Source organism: Alligator mississippiensis, chromosome 1 (assembly GCF_030867095.1).
Source record: "Alligator mississippiensis isolate rAllMis1 chromosome 1, rAllMis1, whole genome shotgun sequence".
Taxonomy (NCBI): domain Eukaryota; kingdom Metazoa; phylum Chordata; order Crocodylia; family Alligatoridae; genus Alligator; species Alligator mississippiensis.
In genome coordinates this window covers 206,083,474-206,105,356 of record NC_081824.1, presented here as the reverse complement: position 1 = coordinate 206,105,356, position 21,883 = coordinate 206,083,474, and the positions used below count along the sequence as shown (strand labels likewise).

Sequence of the window (21,883 nt, the reverse complement as noted above, 5' to 3'; positions counted from 1 at the left end):
CCCAACAAGATAGGGCTTGTGCTCAGCAGAGGACAGCTCCCAGCTTCAGGCACCCAGAGCCCCGCTGGAGGTGGGCACTGAGGGGTGAGTTATTGGGGGGGTCACAGATGAGTTACTGGGGTGTCGCCGGGGGGGTGAGATACTGAGGGGGTGGGCACTGAGAGGTGGGTCACTGGGAGAGTTATGGGGGGTGACTTACTGGAGGTGGACACTGGGGGTGTTAGTGGGGGAGTCACTGGGGCGGTGAGTTAGTGGGGGTGGGCACTGAGACGCGGGTTAGTGGGGGTGGGCACTGGGGTGAGTTAGTGGGGGGTTATGGAGGGGTGAGTTACAGGGGGAACTGTGCCGAGGAGGGGGGGGGGGTCACCGAGCGGAAGGGGGGCGCGCGCGCGACCCTCGGGGCCGGGGCGAATGGAAGGCGCCCGGGCGCCTAGCCCGCGAGGGGGCGGAGAGGGGGACGCTGCGGCGCGCGCGGGGGGCGGGGCTAGGGCCGGGGTCCCGTGTGCGCAGCCGCGGACTCGTGAGGGGGAGGGGGGCGACGGCGGCAGCGCAGGGGCAGCGGGGCGGGGCGCGGCGGGCTGCAGGCGGCCATGAGCGCACCTGTCCCCTGGCCGCGCGGCGCGGCCGCCGGCTAACGGAGCCGGGGCCGTTGGGGCGGGGGCCTGCGGCGGAGCACGGGGGCGATGAGCGTGAACCTGTCGGCGCGGCCGGCCCCGGCCAACGGCTCGGTGCTGCCGGCGGGCAACGGCAGCGGGGCGGGAGCGGGGGCGGCGCTGGGCGCGCTGGTGCCGGCGGGCACGTTGGTGCCGTGCGCCTGCCTGCTGGCCGTGGTCTTCTGCCTGGGCTCGTACGGCAACCTCATCGTCTTCCTGTCCTTCTTCGACCCCGCGCTGCGCAAGTTCCGCACCAGCTTCGACGTGCTGGTGCTCAACCTGTCCCTGTGCGACCTGTGCGTGTGCGGCGCCGCCGCGCCCATGCTGGCCGCCCTGCTCTTCTCGGCCTCGGCCGCCCCGCGCCTGCCGCCCGCCTTCTGCTTCACCTTCCACCTCACCAGCTCTGGCTTTGTCATCATGTCTCTCAAGACGGTAGCCGTCATCGCCCTGCACCGCCTGCGCATGGTGCTGGGCAAGCAGCCTGACCGTGCCGCCTCCTTCCCCGGCACCCTGCTGCTTGCCCTGCTGCTCTGGGCCACCAGCTTCACCCTGGCCGCCCTGGCCACCTGGAGGACCCGCCGCTCCCGCCTCTGCCTCCCCATGTCCCGCCCAGCCGCAGGCGAAGGGAAGCTCATTCTGTACCTGTATGTCATCGACTTTATCTGCTGCGTGGCCGTGGTCTCCGTCTCCTACGTCATGATAGCCCAGGCCCTGCGGAGGAACGCCCAGGTGAGGAAGTGCCCTCCCATCATGGCGGGGGACGTCTCCCGCCCGCAGCCATTTGCCGGAGGTGGGGACGGCGTCCAGTGCACCGTGCCTGCCCTGTACAGGAACCAGAGCTACAACAAGCTTCAGCACGTCCAGGCCCACGGCTACGCCAAGAGCCTCGGCCAGCTGCCAGGCCCCGCAGCCGGCAGGCTCCAGCTGGTGACCGCCATGAACTTGTCGGCTGCCAAAGACTCCAAAGCCGTGGTGACCTGCGTGATCATTGTCCTGTCGGTCTTAGTCTGCTGCCTGCCCCTGGGCATCTCCTTAGTGCAGGATGTGGTGTCCAGTAACAGTGGCTTCCTCCTCTACCAGTTTGAGCTGTGTGGATTTACCCTTATTTTTTTCAAGTCTGGATTAAATCCTTTTATATATTCTCGGAACAGCGCCGGACTGAGGAGGAGAGTCCTTTGGTGCCTGCAGTATGTAGCCCTTGTTTTTTTCTGCTGCAAGCAGAAGACGAGGCTTCGAGCCATGGGCAAAGGGAGCCTGGAGGTTAACAGGAACAAGTCATCCCATCATGAAACCAATTCGGCCTACATGTTGTCTCCAAAACCTCAGAAAAGGTTTGTGGACCAGGCTTGTGGTCCGAGTCACTCCAAGGAAAGCGTGTTGAGCCCCAAGGCTTCTGTCGGACATCAGCACTATGCTCAGAGCAGCTCCACCCCAATGAATACCCGTATCGAACCCTATTACAGCATCTATAACAGCAGCCCTTCCCAGGAAGTGAGCACCCCAAATGGCTTACAGCCTCTAAACTCTTCTTTTGGGTTTGCCAAATCCCATATTGCCACACACTATCATACCACTAACGACCTGGTCCGGGATTACGACAGCGCTTCGGCTAAGCAGATCCCAGTCCCTTCAGTTTGACTTGGAGTATGGTGCCAGAAAAGCTTGTCCAAACTTCGTTTGGTTTTCTGTCTCCCCTTGTTCGGTTTATGAATGATTACTCTCCATACAAAATTACAGTATTGAATCTGATTTTTCTAGACAGCGGCCAATTAAAAATTACGATTAGTGTTAATATTCAGTGATTTGCACTTGAACTAACCGTTTCCTTGATATTTTCTTGAAAGCGTAGGGCTTGTCAATAAAAAAACAAAAAGGCGCCTTTTAGATTTGTACCTTGGAATTGTTATAGTAGGATATTTTTGTTACTAAATCTTATGCTGAACCCTGCAGGGCATTGGAAATAAGTGATTAAGTACATCATGTGGGAAAACATCTAAGAAAATAGCTTGAAATTTTGCCAGCATTATGGTTCGCTAAATTACATATTTTACTGTATTTTCAAGAATGCAGAAAACAGTTTGCATGGAATTGGGTGGGGACTTGAGATCTGTTCTAGAGGGACCTAAATTAAAGGCATTTCCCTTTGCAGGGGTTGAAACAAGAAATAATGTTTTCTTTTAGCAGGTGCCAATCCTACTAAAGGCTGGCATATGGTATCTGAGTGAAATCATGACTATTTAAGTCAGTGGCAGAATTTTCATTGACTTCAGTAAGACAATGATTCCACCTTGAGTTGTCTCAAACAAAATTAGGTAGTTATAAAAATAATGGTATATCACTACCTGTTAGGAAAAATACTTGCAAGAAGCCATTTTCTTTCTTATATGATAAGAAGGACTTATTAAAATTTACATATGTAACACTTGATTTCTGTTGCACCTTTATTGTAGGCAGTGACATAATCATATACCATGAAATGGATATTTTAAGAAGTGTTTTTTAGCTACTCAAAGGAATTGCTGTGATGCCTACTGATAGGTGTTATTTGAAAGTACAAACAATTTAGGAAGTATTGTTATGCTGGCACTTCTTGCTAGCACAGTTCCTTCTGTAATGTTCCAATGTACAAACTAATACACGAGGAACAGTGTTTTTTTGTCTGTGACTATAAATATGCAAATGTGGGGGATTTGAATCTGACATTTTTGTGTCATCGAATGCAGATATTCCTTATTAATGCCTACAATATAAAATGACCAAGCAACAATATTACTACTGCTCTTTTTTTCAAATGATCTTATATACTAAAACATTTACAATCATTCTAATGATAAACTGATATCAAGGTAAATATTTTTTGTCTACTACACTTTATCTGTAGACCTACACAAGGAGCATATAATAGAAGTGACATATTTTTATAATTCTGATCATTAGTTTTGTTGTTTAACATTTATCAAAATGATTTTTTGTCAGCTTAAGAATTTGGCAGTTTAAGAATTTCACTTAAGTGGCCTGATTTTGAAAACTGCCCATTGTTTTGAATGACGGTTTACTTCAACAGGAGCTCGGTACCTCCAAAATAATCAAGCCACTTACTTTGGTGCCTAAATAGGGGTTGAGATGCCTCCTTTAAGGAATCCATTTGGAAAATGTTGGTATATAGTATTCAATTCACAGAAATATATTGGTGGGTTCCTTACAAACAATGTGTTATATTAGAACAGGAAGATATTCAGATCATTGTAATGTAAATTATTACAGTTGTAGTTTTTTATTTTTAGAAACTAAACTATTTTACAGTGTTCCTGTTGAAAAAATGTTGCATTAACAGGTTTGGGTTTTTTTTAGTTTACATTTAGTTTAGTTTACATTTTCTTTAATTTTGAATAATTTACAAAAGGCATAACATTATGCGAACTCAAGTTTCTAACACAGATGTAAAGTTGAGATAATTTCAGAGAGTCTTTTCTTTCTGCCTAGATATATTTTTCTGTGATAGAATCACATGGTTATCGCTAAAGTGACTATAAAAGATAACTCAAAGGTTAACGACTCTTGTTGGGTTTTTTTTGTCTTGGGTTGCTCTTTAACACAAAGATCCATAATTTGGGGAAAAGAATGGTGCTATGGGCTTGATCATGGGTCTTTTAACTCAGCATGGGTCTCTTAACTCAGACTAAACACTGATTGTAGAAAATGGTTTGGATGGGGCATATCATGGAGGACTGGTTCTAAGGAATGACTGCAAGAATGGGTCTTATCTAGACTTAACATGCAGATCTCTTTTGCAGTATCAAGGAAGTCGGTGGGAATTTTAAGTGTGCAAAAACTTATGGTAGGTTTCTTTTAAATCTGTAAAGTTTGTAAAGTCCTTTTGTGTTTCTCAAACTGTGCATTTGTTGAATTCATAAGCTTCATAAAGTGACCAAATATTAAATCTTATCTGTCTTAGCCATAAAGGTTGTTTGTATTGAATATCTGTGTGCTGAGTCACGTGCACGTGATTTAGCCTTCTCATAGTAGGGTGCTTTACTGCCTTCTAGAGAGATTTTCCAAAGAGACAAAAGTCTCCTGAATCTTTCTCTTTTTTTTTTTTTGAGTATTTTTTCTTTAAATTCACTGTTGATGAAAATTCTCAGTCTTCCTGCCAAAGAACTATTTAAAGTGTTTGCAGAACTGTCTATAAAAGGATAATACCTCTTTTCTTAATTGCAAGAAAAACACTGTCTGACTTGAGTCGCCCATAATATTAAACAACATAGCTCTTCAAAGAGTGGTGTGGGTTGGTATGGGCAAATAAATATAGATTGTATTCTGAGACATAGAGTCTACCTGTATTTCACTGAATATCAGGGAACCTGGGATAAAAATCACTTATTTTGACCCTGTCAGATTGGAATCCTTTTATGTGGGCACAGTACCAACAGAGAATAGAGCATGGTTGCTACCTCAAAGAAGCTGAAATCTAATTGAAACAGGAAACAATGTGTGAATATTGATGGGATAGATGGGAAACTTGTATAAAGATAAGTTGAAATGAAAGTAGACTAATAAGCCTGCACATCTTGAAGGAACAGACAATACAGTCAAATCTGGTTAATATATCGTTCCAAGGGGATTGAGACAGTTAGCCACGTTAATTTGAAGTCAGGCAGAAGGCAGCACGTAACTAATTATCTATGAGTGACTAATAATCAGTTCTTATCTGTTTTCAGCTTTTCATGCAGTGTACTTTGCATACCATACTGAGACACAGTTAAGAATGATTTTTTATATTTACCATGAAGAAAAAATATATTTTAAACATTCTAGTGAAAATTATACATACATCATCTGGCTTGCTATATTAAATTATATGATTTTACAGATAAATGCTTTAATGCATTTAATACACCTGAAAGGTGGTTCCAAAGAGGATGGCGCTAGACTGTTCTCAGTGGTGGCAGATGACAGGACAAAGGAGCAATGGTCTCAAGTTACAGCAAGGGGAGTTTAGGTTAGATATTAAGAAACATTTTCTCACTGGAAGGGTAGTAAAACACTGGAACAGGTTACCCAGAGAGGTGGTGGAAGCTCCATCCTTCGTGCCACTCTGCTGCTTGGTGCTGCTTGGTAGAAAGGCCCTGGCAGGGGGAGGAGGGATGAGGGGGCAGCTATCTTGTCTGCTGCCCTTCATGCCGCCCCACCAGCCGGCACCTTCTGCTAGTAGTGAGAACTGCTAGCTCCCACTAGCAGCATTTTATTTTAATTAAGTTTTTGTTTTTTGTGGGGTTTTTTGGTTGATTTGGTGGACAATCCCAGACTTTGCAATTTCTGCAAAAACCATGAAACTGGATTAAGTAAGTCCCTATAAATACCTTGGCTACTAGAAAGAGATGGAGCACAAAGCAGGTTATGTGAGAATTGGTCACTGGTACCTGGTGTCATCAGCAGTTGACCTGTGCTTGTTTACATGAACATATTTTTTGTTTAAAAGATACGTTAACAGTTTTTACAGTACATTTGTTGATTTCTAGTGATGAGGTTGATTTCTTCCCCTGCTGGGGTCATTAATGGAGTTGTCATAAAGACTTTTTTATTGCCTTTAACGGTATGAAAGCTGAGGTTTCTAATAATTTTTTAGATACATTTACCAAAATACAAGACAAGGTTTTTTTTCTCCAATCAGCATAAGGGGAAAAGCCCCTTGCCTTATATTTGGATACAAGGAAACTTTATTAAATACATTGTCTATCATTAACTAATGCCAAAAGCAGCATTAGCTCAGTAATGAAAACCAACTATGGAGTCAATTAAATACAGCTAACGCTGAATGTGCATGAGTGTGCGTTCCTGAAAAAAAACCCCAAAAACAAAAAAATAGGTGTGTGTTCCCTTTGCAGGGAACTGGCACTGTGAGGTTTGACCTAGAAACTACTATGCAAAGCCTAAGCAAAAGTGAATGTTGTGTGACAAATGCCCATCTGCAATGATAAGGAGGAGACAGTCTTAGATAAAGGGGGCTTGAAAACAAAAGCAGAATCAGAGTACTAGGCCAAAGAGCTCATTAAAATACTAAAAATCACACCCCTAGGTGGGCAAAAGATATGCTAATGAAACATGCATGTATGTTAATGAGATACATAGCTAAAACACAGGTATAGAGACATGCTCAGTAAAGAACTCCTTGCGTCACTCCTTTATAGCTAATTAGCAAACAAGGATGCTTATGAAGGTTTAAAAACTCCTGTATAAAAGGGGCTTAGAATTTGAAATCTAGGGTGCTTGTTCTGTGAAATTATTCCGCTTGCACCTTTTATTGCTAGCAATAAATCTTCTTTATACTTTCACCCCTGGTATCTTTATTGGCCTTTGCATACCGGGCATGAACCCAGACTTGAGCTGGGGCCTAACAGCACGGGACCTGGAAGTACTGCAATACCAGGCCGGCACCAGGTGGCCCAGAGCTTGCCTTGACACCCTCCTGGTGCCCAAAATGCTACATTTGATATGCTGATAGGAACCTACCACAAGGCTAGGTTAGTACAGCCCATCTAATTAGATGTATGGTAGAGTCTATTGCGTGTAGTCGCCCTTGGCACCTACCTTTTTTCAAGTCATATTGAGCCACTATGTTGAGTACATTTTGACTACAGGTGACCCTCGCCATTCGCAGAGGATACATTCTTGAGATCCCTGCAAATGGCGAAATCTGTGAATGTGGCACTGTGTTCATGAATGTCATGAACACAGTGCCACTGGTAGCTGGGGGGAGAGGGGAGCACGGTGGCGATGGCAGGAACCCAGCAGCGGTAAGCATGGAGCTCCTGAGGAGCTCCTGTAAGTGTATTTAAGATGCAGGTCCAGCATTCACGAATATTTGAAACGGCGAATACCAAACCTGTGAATAGCGAGAGAGGGTTTCCTGTATTTCACTCCCGCAGCTGAGCTGAGCTGTGCCTTTCTTTCCCATTTCCAGTTATTCTTGTTTCTTCACCAGCCTTAAGTGTCTGGCAAACATCACAAAATGTGCCCCATACATTTCACCTAGAACCCCTCTGTAGTCTCCTCTCTCAGCTTGTTGCATATGATTAGTGTGACCCCACCCTCCATAAGGTGTGGCCAGACCCGGTTGCCCTGTGCCACATCTGCATATAAATTTTTGGAGCATCCCAGGACTTGATACCAGTCATGAGATGGGGGGTGGGGGTGGCAAATTACCACATGGTTAGCACATGGCTCCTTTGTGAGGGGTATCTGGAGTACACACACATACTGAACAGCACTGAGCTGTGGGGTCCCCATGTCTTGAAATGCTGTTGACTGTGCTGGGGCCCAGTCCAATAAACTACATGATAAATCATGAGCCTTCTGGCTTTGGACTAATACACATAGTTTGTACTATGTATAAGTGGGTTCATAAGTGCTGCTTATTTTTTTTTATATGTGCAATAGGGCTCATTTCTGCAGTACTGATTCTCCTCTACACCCACTGAAATTTTTTAACTTTTCATATCATTCTAACAATTATTACAGTGTTTGGTCCTTGAGGTTTTCCATTTGTGGAACCCAAAGTACTGTACAAAGGAAGGAAAGTTAATTGTCTTCATTTTACAGATAGTGAAGTTGAGGTTTTGAGCACCGATGTGACTTATCGACCATCACAGAAATGGACAACTGGTCACTGGTAGCTGCTGTCATTAGCAGTTGACCTGTACTTGTTCACATGAGTATGTCAGGGATTGCTATGAATGGGCACTCTATAATTCATAGGACAGAACCCTTCAGTTGAGTGCATCCATGATTTTCTTCTTCCAATGGAATAACTGTCTACTAAGAATGTGTGGGATTTCAACTGAAAAGGTAGCCAAAGAAAACTTTAAATTTCTTGTGTATGTCTGTGTATTAATTTAACTCATAACTTAATAACATGATAACATGTTAATAACATCATGTTATTAAATAATGAGTTAAATTAAATCCTTAGTTGTGGATTACATTTTTGGATGCTGCTATAATAAATATTAGATTTTTGGATCATTTCCAGTGGTTGAAACGTGCATATGGTAATAAGATTGTTGCTGTTTCAAGTCAATCAGTATAAATTGTTTTATGTTTTATAAATCATATCATTAGATTGTGACTTGCTTTGATCATGTTATTAAGCTAGGAGTTAAATTAATACACAGACATGCCAAGTGAATGGGTTTGGGTAGTATAGCTGTATGTTTGTATCTCTTTCGTAGTGGTTGGTATGTAGATGATAAGAGCCAACTACTCAGTACAGTTTAGCTTGAGAGGGCACCTTGTGTCTTTTATACATAATAAGGTCCTGGATCTGTAACACTGACTGGTGTTTCTTTGTGTTCAGGTGGATTTTTTTTTGCAAAAGTGGAGAAAGAGACACTATGACAAAATCCACAGGTTCCTGCAAAGCTGCAGTTAGAGCTGCAAAACTGAGCATCAGTTGTTGTAATATAGAAGGTTTGATTTAACACTGTAGCTTGGTAGCAATCAACTGAAAAGCAAACCTAAAATTCAAATCTTGAGCCAATACATAGCCCAGTAGTTCAAGTACAATGACATACAGACTCCATTAGGAAAGTAACTATAGCAACAGGAAGGAAAGTAGTTATAGTACTGGTGTCCACTTAGTTATTTGCTATGACTTCACTGTTTTAGCTTGCTTTCTTGGACAGAGAGAATGTGGGGTTGAAACAGCACAAATGAGGTGTGTGTAAACAAAAAGGGCTAAGGTAGGAAGTTGAGGAAACAAAGATGTGATACCTGGAAGCCTTGTTTCAGTAAAAACTGAATTCAAGAATGTTTCTGATTAATCAAATAGATTTTGATTAAAGCTGAGTTATTTAGCTGTAACTTTACTAGCAAGTGAAAGTGAAAATAAGTTACTTAGTCCTCTTGGCCAAAGAACATTTGGCTGAAATCCTCAGTTGTGGATTAAATTTTTGGAAACACTATACAAGTATTGGATTTTGGATCATTCCCAGAGGCTGAAATGTGCATATGGTAATAAGAATGTAAGAAGTGCCATACTGGGTCACATTGGTAGTCCACATAACCCAGGATCCTCCCTTTTTAAGGGAGGGTTTATAGTTTGGTGGGCCGAGACCCATGATCCCTTTGGCACATTGAATAGGCCTGTCCCTAGAGGGACAGTTGCCATGTCTTTAGTGGCTTCCCTAAATAAGGGAGGCTTAGAGTGTTTTGCTTGTAGGCATAAGACCATGGTTCCCACGGCACAGCAAGTAGTCTTGTCTCCAACTGTGGCAGAAGTGGATACTATAGAGCAGGGGTAGTCAACTCCTGGCACAGGTGCCAGAGTGTGGCATGTGAAGGCATTTTGCTTGGCGCACACACCTTGGGGCAGACAGCAGAGAAGGGGCCGGGGTTGCACTGCCACAACAAGGATCGGCCCCTTTGCAGCTCCTCCTTTGTCTGCCCCTGCCATACCAACATCTTACAAATCGAGGTTGCAGGTGTTTTTGGCACTCTGCCCAAAAATGTTGCCGACCCCTGCTATAGAGGAAAAGCGTTGAACTGGATATTCTAGAGCGATCTATCCCTTTTTCAGTATTCTCTCCACCATTTTAGATTTAGAGATGCCAAAGGAAACATCTCCAACTGATCTGTTCAATAGCTATTTATAGGTCTATCATTCATGAATTTATCTAGTCACTATTTGAACCTCTGCCACCTCCTATGGCACTGAATTCTACAAGTTAACTACACATTGCATAAAAAATACTTTCTCTTGTTAATTTTAAACCTGAGACCTACTCATTTCAGTGGGTGCCCCCTAGTTCTAATGTTTTGTGACTTGGTGAACAATAATTCCTGTTTACTTGGTCCACATCCCTCATGACTTTATGGACCTATATTATGTTTTTCTTAGCCTTCTTTTTTCCAGACTGAACTGTCCTAACCTTTTTACTTTCTCCTAAACTGAAGATTCCTAGCCTTTTTAGTGTTTCTTGGTATGGCAACTGCTTCATGCCTCTGATCATCTTGGCTGTACCTTTTCTAATTCTACATCCTTTGTGTGCTACGGGGAACAGATCTGCACACAGCAGTCAAGATATAAGTGCACCATGGATTTGAATAATGCATGATGTTCTCCATTTTGTTTTCAATTCCCTTCTTAATGATGCTCAACATTTTATTGGCTTTTTTGGTCACCACTACACACTGACCTGACATTTTTTAAATCTGTCTACAGCAACTCCAAGCCCCTTGAAAACTTTCAAGCCCCTTAAAAACTGATATAGTTACCATTTTTTAAATTGGAATTATGTCATGCCCTATTTTTTATTCCTTAGGATTTCACAGAAATTGCATTTAAGCATAGCCAAACTGTTATTAGCTTTTTTAAAAATAATTTTTTTTAGTTCCTGATTACAATAAACTCTCTTCCTACCAGGTTTTATTTATGTATTAGATTTACATGTCACTGCTCTCAAAAATGGTTCAAGGCAGCTTACAATACAAATAAAAATAACTTATAAAAACAGAATAAGCTAATTTATACATATTTATGTGGATGAGGTGAAGTTTTGTGCCTAGCTCCTTTTCTTCCTATTACAAAATAATTGTTTCTCATACCAAAACAAAGACTTTTCTTCCACAAAGCGATTTACTTAACGTTTCAGACCAGGGATGGCAGAGCAGCATTGGCAGCCTGTGTGTGTGGCATGTGGCAGATCAGGGAGGGGATAGGCAGCACAGTAGCAAATAAGCCAGGAAGCAGCAGGCCAAACACCCCATATCAGGCATGGAGCACAGGGCTTGGAGCAGAACAAAGCAGCAGCTTGGGCAGGGGAAGGAGATCAAAGTGGCATTTGGGGAGTTCCAGCCTGTAATGGCTGCTTGGAGCTGGGTGGACCAGGACACAGGGGCAGGGGATGCCGCATGCATGTGCACACGCACACATACACATGGTAGCCAGGCAGTGTGGTGGAGAACAGCTCCTGCAGTTCCCTCCAGGTAAGTCTATAGGGGCAAGGAGGGGCACAGGAGATGTCTGGGGGGTGGGGGGCACGTGCCCCCAGATTTCTGCACCCACAGTGGGGCATGGGGCTGCAGTCTAGTCAAACCAGCTCAGGCAGGAGATGCCTCTGTGGCACAGCAGATGGGACCCAGCATGGAAGTGCTGTGCCACTATGGCCATCAAGGTGAGGTGTCCCCTGCCCTCAATGCCACCACACTTTACCTTGGTAGCCATGGTGACACAGTGCTCCTTCCTGTGCTGGGTCCCACCTGCTGGGCCACAGAGGCAGTTCCTGTCCAGAGCTGGTCTGGCCAGGTTGCAGCCCTGCACCTTGCTGTGGGTGCAGAAATCTGAGGGGGCATGTGGCGCCCCCCCTGGTGCATTGCCTGTGTTCAGCTGATACCTATATATATTAGTGGCATTTCATTTTAATTGTGGAAAAATGCAGACTGGATTTTTAAAATCAGACAATGTTGGATTTTTAAACAGAAAACCAGGTTCCCTGCTGATCACTGATACCGAGTATGATTTTTCTGTATCTTGGCCCTACAATCAGGTGGTGCAACTCACACATCCATTATCAGTGTCGTTTCAAATTAAGCCTGATGGGACTGTTACAACTCCTGGTGTAGCAAAATACTCAAAAATTCCAGCAGCTATAGCAAAAGAGGTAAAATCATTTTTAGTATTAAATTTGACTAATATAAGTTTTTTTGGTTATTTTCGTGGCACAGAAGTGCTAGTGTAATTTTAAATGTATATTAAAAAACCAACAGTATTGTTTTATCCTCATTTAATATGTAAATGTATATGTGTGTGTATATATATGTGCCCCCCCAGAATTACAATAACATGTGCGTTGCCACTGCATGTCAGCAGTGTAAATTTACAAATATAAATAATATTTTACTGCAAGCAATTTTCCTTGGCATGATTTGCAGAAACCATGATGTAATCAACCTAGTAACAAAGGTGACTGATAAACTACGAGGCCTCGGTACCATCAACAGCATTTTCTTCACATAAGCCATGGTTTTTCTACAACAACGAAGATTGTCTTGTCTGTCTTGTGTTGTTCATTTTGTTGTTTAATTTATTTAGTTACTAAAAGTTTAAATGCATATAAATATCATAGAGGTGTAATAAAAATTATTGGGAAATACACCATCTAAAAATTAAACTCATCTGTGGATCCCAGACCAGGACACTTCTGGTCAGGAAGACTGTCCTGCTCCTTAAAGTAAAAAGTAACAGTTTATATAGAAATTCCAGGTTAAAGGCACTATGGTAATATGTGTATTCTTTATAACTGTGGTAATTTATGTTTTATTTTTGTTATTTTCCAGAAAAATCTCATTAGCATTTGCATGTAATATATATAATGTTAACATACCAGGTTGTATAAAAAATCTCATTAACCATTTTTTTAAAAAAGAAAACAGGAATATATGGAGATGGTGAGAATGATGGTTAAAAACAAAATTAAATTTTGCTCAACAATGGTGTACTGCCATTTGGGCAGCTGCAACAGACTGAAAGGTAGGTCTGCCTTTTGTAATTTAAGTTATTACCAGATTTATCAACTATAAATTGGCAAGTACCTGGGAAAGAAACCTATTAATGGTACATACCCCATCTAAAATGACGCACAGGTTCTATGGGGAATATCGCACACAATCTTGGTGGTAGCAAAAATATGAACCCATAATATGCTCTATGGTTCAAAGAAAAGGCTGCTCATGAAAATCAAGCAAAGTAAAAGTTTATCCACACAGGGATGGAATAAATGGGCAGATAGCGCTGGAAAAATCAATCAAAATTGTAGAGCTAAACCATCATGGGACACAGTGTTGGGTGCAGCCAGCACTGGAATGGGCCTTTCAAATTTCATTGGAATCAGGAAGTACTAATGAATAAATTAAATGCTTTTGGAAGCACACTGTTTCACTCAGGTGGTCGTATTGATGAAAGTTTAGCTCTAATCACGTTATTCCAGATGTCATTGGCTGACAGTGAAAACAATGGAAAGGGAACACAGAACTGATACTCGGGTATTGGCTGATACTTTAATACATTTTGAGGAAAATGTATCTGTTGCTTTAACGTGTGTACAAACACAGTTATGGTCTCTGGGTATAGTTCGCAGTCTAATTAACAAGGAGCAAATTGGCATATACCTGTGGAATTAAGACATTTGATTTGCAGTACTACCAAGCAACCAGCATGGTTATGGCCTTATAACAAATTAATAGAATTCAAATATGATTCTGATACTATGGCTTTATCACTTCAAATTGAAGCTATAGTAAAAGCAAAAAAGAATTTAGTGTTTCTTATTTTTGTATTAGGAGCACGAATTAATGGAACTATATTACTCCCCTGAGTAAATAGACATTGGGGTAAATAAAAATGGGGGTAGATATGAAGCTATATCCACCAGCATGTGCGAACACCACTCAAAAGGTTTTATTTGTTTGAAATGTATGTTGCAACCAAACTCTGTACGTCTTAGTGTGGACAATGGGGTATGCCAATATACCATAGACAGCGCCAAGCTGTTTGAAACCCACCGGCTCTCAGCCACACGGAGTTTGTCACCTTTAGGCTTTCTTGACCTTTGGTCACTTCAAACCTTTCACCTCTAAACTCTTCAGTCCTCGACTGTGCCAAGCTTGATACCTTTAAACTTCTTTGACCCTCGGTCATTTAAAGCTTTTTACCTTTACCTCTATGCTCCTTTGACTCTGTCACTCAAAGCTTTTTACCTTTAAGCCCGCCAACTCTCAGCTGCGTCAAGGTTTCACCTCTAAGGTTTCAGCTGTCTCAAGCTTTTTACCTCTACCAGTATCAGAGAAAAAGCCTAACATTTTTCTCTTATTCCTTGGGCATTTACGGCTGAGGGGTGTGCACCCCAAACATCAACAGACAAACATTGATGACCACAATATTACTAACAATAACAGACATCAATAACCACGGGATCTGCCATCCCCCTTTTGCATTCTCCACCAATTAAATGTTGTGCATACAGTGTGAATTAAAAACAAGACAGAACCTTATCAGGGGATAAGGCACAACGCCGCATTTATCGGAACATAAAACATGCAACATGAAAAGAATAAAGAACAGTAAGGTTATTTGCTTCACTCATTCCCATGCATATTCATTCATACAAAGAAACAAACAAACACACACAAATAATTAGACAGTCCTGCAAAGGTTAAGGTGTTACCAAGTTTTTAAAGTTGCTCAAAGTCAGTCTGGTGGCCGGCCAGGCTGACCAACAGAGTTGGAGTCAGGTCTTGTTGGACGCACCCAAAACTCCTTCTTGCAGGTGGAAGAGACCCAAAACCTTATCTTTGTGTTCATTCTTTATAGTAACAGCTGTCCATACAAGCCTACGGATTCTGCGGAGTCAGACGCGACGGCCATCCTTCTTGTCCTGTTGGCAGGCTGGGATTGGTAGATTATGATCTTCTGGTTTTGTGATTTGCAATCTTCAGGGGCTGTCACTTGTAGTCTTCAGTCATCAGGATGGAGCATGATTTAGTGTTTGGTAATCCTTCGCTGCTGACTCGACATGGCTGCAGACCTTAAGCATTAAACCACAGAAGGGTATTTTCACTTGCTGCAAAAGGACTGTCTTCCTCCACGCTATCACATATGTGCATCGTTCGTTCTTTCGTTACCTCTTTCCACATACGCCAGACATACCGCAAACCCTTACACAAGCATTTCCCTTATACTAAATTTAAGTTCTAAATTCATGAGACCAATAGGTCAAATACATTTATGGTAAGCAATAGGAAATTTAAAATAGATGGCTAATTCCAAGCACTAATAATGACTGATCAAATTATAGTAAAAAGTAAATCATAACAAGATTAACTTTATCTTAATCGTTAAATCTTTTCCTTATATAAAAAGATAAATAACAAAATAAACAGTCAAAGCAATTATAGTCAATAACAAGATAAGCAATCAAACCAATTATAGTCACTGCAATACTACAGACTTGGTAGCAGCTTACTGTTATATCAGGGGAATACATCAAGGGCTTGGTGAACAACTGTTCACCAGGGCACCATTGGGGAAAACCAGGAGTAATGGCCACAAACTCCTGGAAGACTGTTTCAGGCTTAACACTATGAAAAACTTCTTCACAGTCAGGGTGTCCAGACTATGGAATAAGCTTCCGTCCACAGGTGGTGCAATCGCCTACCCTGGAAATCTTGAAGAGGAGACTGGACAGTCACTTGACCCCAGTTGTCCTTCCTGCCTAGTGCAGGGGGGCTGGACCTGATGATCTTGTGAGGTCCCTTCCAGCCCCTAACAATTGAATCTATGAGTCTGTGTTCTGTTTGGTAGTACCCCTCATTGTACTGTCTGCAATTTGTTCTACTGCCAGTACTTTAGTTACTGGATAAGGTCTCTCAGTATGGACTTGAAATAGCTTGGAACACAATTTCAGATTGTGTGTATGACTAGATTTTTTTTCTCTTCCTCATTATATAGGATTTCATGAACCATAGGTGAAAAGTGCTATTTAAATACTCTGTATTATTATTTACTGTGATTTTTTTTGTCTATAAAAGAAGTTTGAGGACATTTCAAGATATATTAGTGACTGACAGTGTGTGGGTTTCCTGGACAGCAAAACATTTGTCAGTCTGAGGAACTTGTGCTCTGAAGCCCTAGTCTTCTATCTCATGGTTCACCACAATTCCAGCAATGTTGGATCTCAGTATGTTAGCTGCATCTGTGCCTTTGAAGAAGGTTACCTTTTTCTATGGTCCAAGAAGATATTTAGGTTATGTAATACGACCTGAGCTTCTCTTTGGTTAAAGCAAAGTCTGCTACACTTCATGAAACCATAAAGAAATTTAAAACTGCTATAGAAAAATAAAATCAAACCTAAAAAAGTGATGACTTTATCTTATAAATGTTCAAATTTGGCTGGATGATAGCTTCTTTTTAAGAAAGAAGGAAGACACATGGGAGAATGTATTTTAATAATTAACCTCTCATTGGATTAATCAATTTGTAGAGCTACTTCCAAATTTCAAAACAATAGGCTTTGCAGAAATTAAAAACATTGCAATATGCTTTTATTTGGCCGCATAATTTCCGATTACAAGCTTAATGTATTCTTCTACTCCAGGGGTCAGCAACCTTTCTGAAGAGATGGGCTGCAATAATGTAGCTCAGTCTGAGCTGGGCTGGTGCTTCCAATCCAGCCACTGCCACTGCTTCTTCCTGCTGTTGCTGCTAACACGCATATTGGCCAGTCACTGATATCTAAGCTTCACAGCTTAAATGAATTCATTTGGTGGGCTGCATCCTGCTCACCAAACCCCTGTTCTAGTGGCATTCCATCTCATATGTATCTTGATTCAGTCCATTTTCGGCTTTCAATACAATTGGGTCATTGGATGTTTTCAGGACAGCTGTTAGCTGGTGCCAGAATATTTTTTGTTTCTGTTCTTCAGGGCTCCATTTTAAGTAGGTTTTCCTTTTCAAGAGTTTTCTGAGTTTGCTGAATTTCTGTGGCACACTGTTGGGTGGGAGGTCTTCCAACACAACCATAATGAGGGAATCTTGATTTTCATTCAGAACCCGGTGTTCGGCAAAATACAGCTCATACTGACACCAGCAGCTGTTTACAAAGCTGGGAGAGAGAACAAACAGGACTTTATGGCTGTTCTCTATACAATAAAAAATGTTCCCAAGAACTGGATGCCCGGGTTTGAAATCTCTTTCATGGTAACATATTTTAAACCCCTTTGTTTCCAGTTTTTCCAACAAATTCTCTTTAGTCCAACTTGCATCATTTTCACTGTATGAAATGAAAGCATCATAGGCCTTGTTTTCGGGCCTCTTCTCATATTGCCTCCGTTTTGCCATGCACCAGTACCAGCCCATCCTTATGTACCAGGGTCCATCAAAATGCCAGCATAAGCTTGTTATTACTGACATGATCAATATGGCTGCACAAGCCGTAATAGCCATTTGAATGCCAAAGGAACAATGCACAAGCGTTAGATTGCTTTTCTCAACCAATGCACCCCTTTTATCTGGTGGAAAGCTGCATCTAAGACTTTCTCTTCCATTTATCAGCAACTGTGGGCTATGGATATATGTATTCACAAACCAGTACAAGTCACAGTTACAGAAAAAATGCTTTCCTTGAACAGTTAAAACATTTAGTTTTGTCAAATGGCCAAAAGTCTCTTCCACTATTGTAGTAATGGCATTGTTGCTAATGTCTAATTCAACCAAGGATTCTGGGAGAGATCCAGGCTGTAGAAATGAGATCTTATTTCCTGATAAGTTAAAATATTTCAGTACTGGAAGAAATTCTGCAAAGTGATCTGGGAGCTCTGAAATTAAATTGTGACTGCCATCTAGATTAGTGAGTGCAGAAAGTGGGCTGGTGGTATCTATTTGGGTTATTACATTTCCAGAAATGTTGAGAAATTCAGCTTTCCTCAGGTTTTCATTTAAATTTAGCACCTTTAGCTTATTTTTACTAACATCATATTCTGTCAAAGTTAACAGAAAATATGCAGGAGAGAAGTCTGTAATTTTATTGCTTTGAATTTTAAACACTGTTAAATTGGATAGAGATTTAAAACTAGGTGGTATTATTTTAATGTCACTGTTGCTTAAGTCCAGATGCTGCAGAGAGCTTGGTAAGTCAGGGAGTTTAGAGATGGGGTTATTGCTAAGGTCTAAAAATAGCAGTTTTTTCATTTTATGAGCAAACCATTCGGGGAGTTCCACAATAGAACAGTTAGACATTTTCAAGTACTTTACTTTTTCTGGCAGGCTTTCAATAGGTGTACCTTCTCTGGTATTAACCAACGAGAGTGCAGCTATACGTACAGTTCCAGGCTGGGACTTGCTTACATTTTTCCCAGAGTTGTCTGAATTCACAGTATAGATGAACTGATTTCCTTGAACATATATTCTTTCCAAGTTAAATAATTTTTTATGAAAATTTTTGGGTATATGATTTATATTTGTGTATGATAAATCAATTATTTTAATAGTTGAAGGCAGACACACTGTATCTAAACTGTTTAGGGGATTGTTACTGATATTTACAAACAGAAGCCTGCGGATTGGAAAGTCACAAATTTTTCCAAGCTCTATATTGCTGATTGTTATTTTGTTGTAACTAGCATCAATCGACTGTGCATTTTCCATTGGAAGAAGGAGGATAAATAGTGATAAGAGATCAATTTCCAGATTATTGTGACTTATATTCAGTTCTACAACACTGTCCAGGTGATCTTTGCAATGACTGGCATCCATTTTTTCTGTCAGTTCTTCCTCAGACAGATTACTTTTTGACAGATCAAGCACTCCATTTATTGGCTTGCCACAGATCTTGTGCCTTAATGTAGATGAGGGAAACACCGTTCTGTTTTCATCTACTCCCTGAAGGTCCCATACAGTTCGACTAACCTTGGAATGACCATTTACCAGGCCATGTGAATCTTCAGGATATCGCTGCTTTTCTGCTGATACAAAAGACTCCAAAGCAGCTTCTGATGACCTTTCAAAATATATATTATGTTGTGGAATCCCAGAAGTTTCACCTGTTTGTAAGAACGTTAAATGAGGTGCAAGATAAGGAATTCTGTGCAAGTGGTCATTAAATGAAAGATTTACAGAAACAAGGCCGAGTAGGTTCTCAAAGGCACCAGGTTCAATGTCCTGAATCTGATTGTAGGAAAGATCTAAAACTTCCAGAGCAACAAACCCTTCAAAGTCTCTTCTGGTTATTTTTTCAATAACATTATGTGAGAAATTGAGGACTCTTGAAGTTTTTGGAGCTTGTGCCTCATGTATAGATGAAAGGTTTAAGTAAGAGTAGTTAGAAAATTTGAAGCCATACATATGAGATGTTCTTTGAGTTTGGAATCCATCTGCTCCATTAAATAAAAAAGCAATGAGGTAGAAACGAAGAATGAGGATACCCATCCTACACAGAAAAAAAAATGTAGAAACCATCAGTATAATCCTCCCTACATTAGCTATAGACTAATAACCTTAAAGCAATTTAACTCTTGGCTTATTAGTATAGAAACTGTCTTGTTCCTTATATGCCTGGTCCCATATTTTTTAATATAAAAAAAAGCCTACAGCTTTACTCTTGTTTTCAAGAGACAAATCTGAAATAAATTAGATGCTTTGATCCAAGGGACCATGCTATTCACTGCATAGCACTCTAAAGAAAAAAAAATTGAAGTTGTTATTAATGCCAACGTGGTAGAGTCAAGCTCTGAGTGTTTTTTATATTGCCTTCTTTCCATTACAGAAGCAAGAATACATTCAGGCTAACAGTGGTCCCGTGTCTTACAGAACTGCCAGTGATAAAGTTCTTACAAAACATTTGTCCGTCTGAGGAACCTTGTGCTCTGAAACCCAGTTTTCTGTCTCATGCTTCATCACAGTTCACAATGTGATAATCATGAGACAGAAACCTAGTGTTTCAGAGCAGCAGGTTTCTCAGACTGACAAATGTTTTGTCAGAACTTTACAACTGGCACCTGACTTACTTTAATCTTAATTGATGTAAGTGAAATTTGTCAGTTTTCACTTTGAAGTAGTGTGTGAGATATCTAGTATTATATTTTGACACACACAGGAGTTCAAGTCTATTTTACAGATCAGCTGTTTAGAGCTTCACCTTGCTTGTAACTTTGTTAATCCCCTTCTCTGCTGCCATTCTCAAATCTACCTCTCCCTTGCTGCTTCATATTGCCTTTCTTATGAACCTTTTCAGTGACAACACACCATCTCCTGAAATCTTCATTTGTGCTTCTGCCTTTTCACTATGACTGAAGCATATTTGTGCGTGACCTCCCCATGTCTAGTATATAAAAAATAGCCCTTTGGCCATCCATCAGTTTTGCACTTGGTCCAAATTATTTATAAAGGCAATGAATTTGTTTAAAACAAAAGATAGAAGATCTCTCCACAAACCCATTCTCTGCTGCCACGTGTATCAACCTTAACCTAAACTTTGCAACCTTAACTTGGACCATGGCCATGTACCCCTAACTTAGAGAGCTGCACCCAGCAATCCTCTCTCCATCTGAACCCTGCCTGAATAATTGGATCCTCTGCATTTGCTGAGTACTACCAAGAATCTTTTGAATCACCCACACCTTAACCCCGGAGACAATGGCTTGGAGGCTGGGGCACATGCCTCCTGAGGAGAGGCAGAGGGAACTGGGCTTACTGAGTCTGAACCAGAGAAAACGGAGAGGGGATTTGATCGCAGCCTTTGCTCCCCGAAGGGGGGTTGGGAAGAGGATGGAGCGGGGCTGTTGTCAGTGGTGGCGGAGGGCAGGACAACAGTGGTTTCAAGCTGCAGCGAGGCAGGTGTGGGCTGGATCCGAGGAAGAACCCTCTCCCTAGGAGGGTGGTGAAGCCCTGAAACAGGTCACCCAGGGAGGTGGTGGGATCTCCATCCTTGGAGGTGTTGAAGACTCAGGTAGACAAAGTCGTGTGTGGGCAGATCTAGTTGGGGAGGGTCCTGCTCTGAGCCAGGGGTAGGACTGGGTGCCCCCCAGCACTCCTCTTCTACGGCTCCAGCCAGCGGGCGGAGCTGCCCCAGGCTCCGGAGGGCGCCGCGGGATGGGGCTGCTGCACCGCCCGTCGCCGCTCCGTGGGGCAGGCCCGGCTCGGCCGCGCTGTGGCGCCACGCGGAGCCGCCCTGTCCTCTCCGCTCCGCTCCGCTCCGCTCCCTCCCGGCCCTGCCCGGCCCGGCCCGGACTTGCCTGTGGTGCCACCCGCTGGTGCTCCCCGCCGCTCCAGCTCGTGTAGCAGCAGCCCGGCACTGGGAGCAGCAGCTCGGGCAGAAGAGGAGGGCGGGCCCGGACCTCTCCGCCCAGTGCTCAGCCCCCGCTACCCGGCTCGTCCGGCCGCCTCCTGCCACCCGCGTGGCGGCCCCGCCCCGCTCCAGCACCCAGACCCGGGCGAAGAGGTGAACGCTGCGGGCGGGCGGAAAGGCTGAGGAGCGTCCTGCCCCTCAGCAGGATGCCAGGGGAGAGTCGGTCCCCATTGCTGAGGCAAGCCATCACTGTCAGGCTGATGCCAGATCGGGGAAGCGGAGAAAACGAGGGCTCTCAGGCGGTGGTCGAGGCCTGCCCTTCCCGACCAACGTGTGGTATGGGTACCACCAGCGGCACGCGCTAACAGATTTATTAGGTTTACTTTATATGACACA

At 42.7% G+C, this 21,883-nt stretch overlaps 2 protein-coding genes and 1 long non-coding RNA gene across 3 annotated transcripts in view; 2 read left to right on the top strand and 1 right to left on the bottom strand.

Moving 5' to 3' along the window:
- The first annotated feature begins 577 nt into the window (after positions 1 to 577).
- Positions 578 to 4,615, top strand: GPR75 (G protein-coupled receptor 75). Its single transcript, XM_019500706.2, has one exon. The coding sequence runs from the start codon at positions 684 to 686 to the stop codon at positions 2,289 to 2,291; it is 1,608 nt and encodes a 535-aa protein (XP_019356251.2). The 5' UTR covers positions 578 to 683; the 3' UTR covers positions 2,292 to 4,615.
- Positions 4,616 to 14,696: 10,081 nt separating this feature from the next.
- On the bottom strand, positions 14,697 to 19,629 carry LOC102569653 (toll-like receptor 2). The gene has a single exon (XM_006274445.3). It carries the CDS (start codon positions 19,627 to 19,629, stop codon positions 17,002 to 17,004), a length of 2,628 nt encoding a protein of 875 aa, XP_006274507.1. The 3' UTR covers positions 14,697 to 17,001.
- A 1,728-nt stretch (positions 19,630 to 21,357) lies between these two features.
- LOC132245907 (uncharacterized) overlaps positions 21,358 to 21,883 on the top strand; it is a 28,064-nt gene continuing 27,538 nt past the window's right edge. Inside the window, exon 1 of the long non-coding RNA XR_009457607.1 lies at positions 21,358 to 21,823. This is a non-coding gene — a long non-coding RNA (uncharacterized LOC132245907). The remainder of the gene's footprint in view (positions 21,824 to 21,883) is intronic.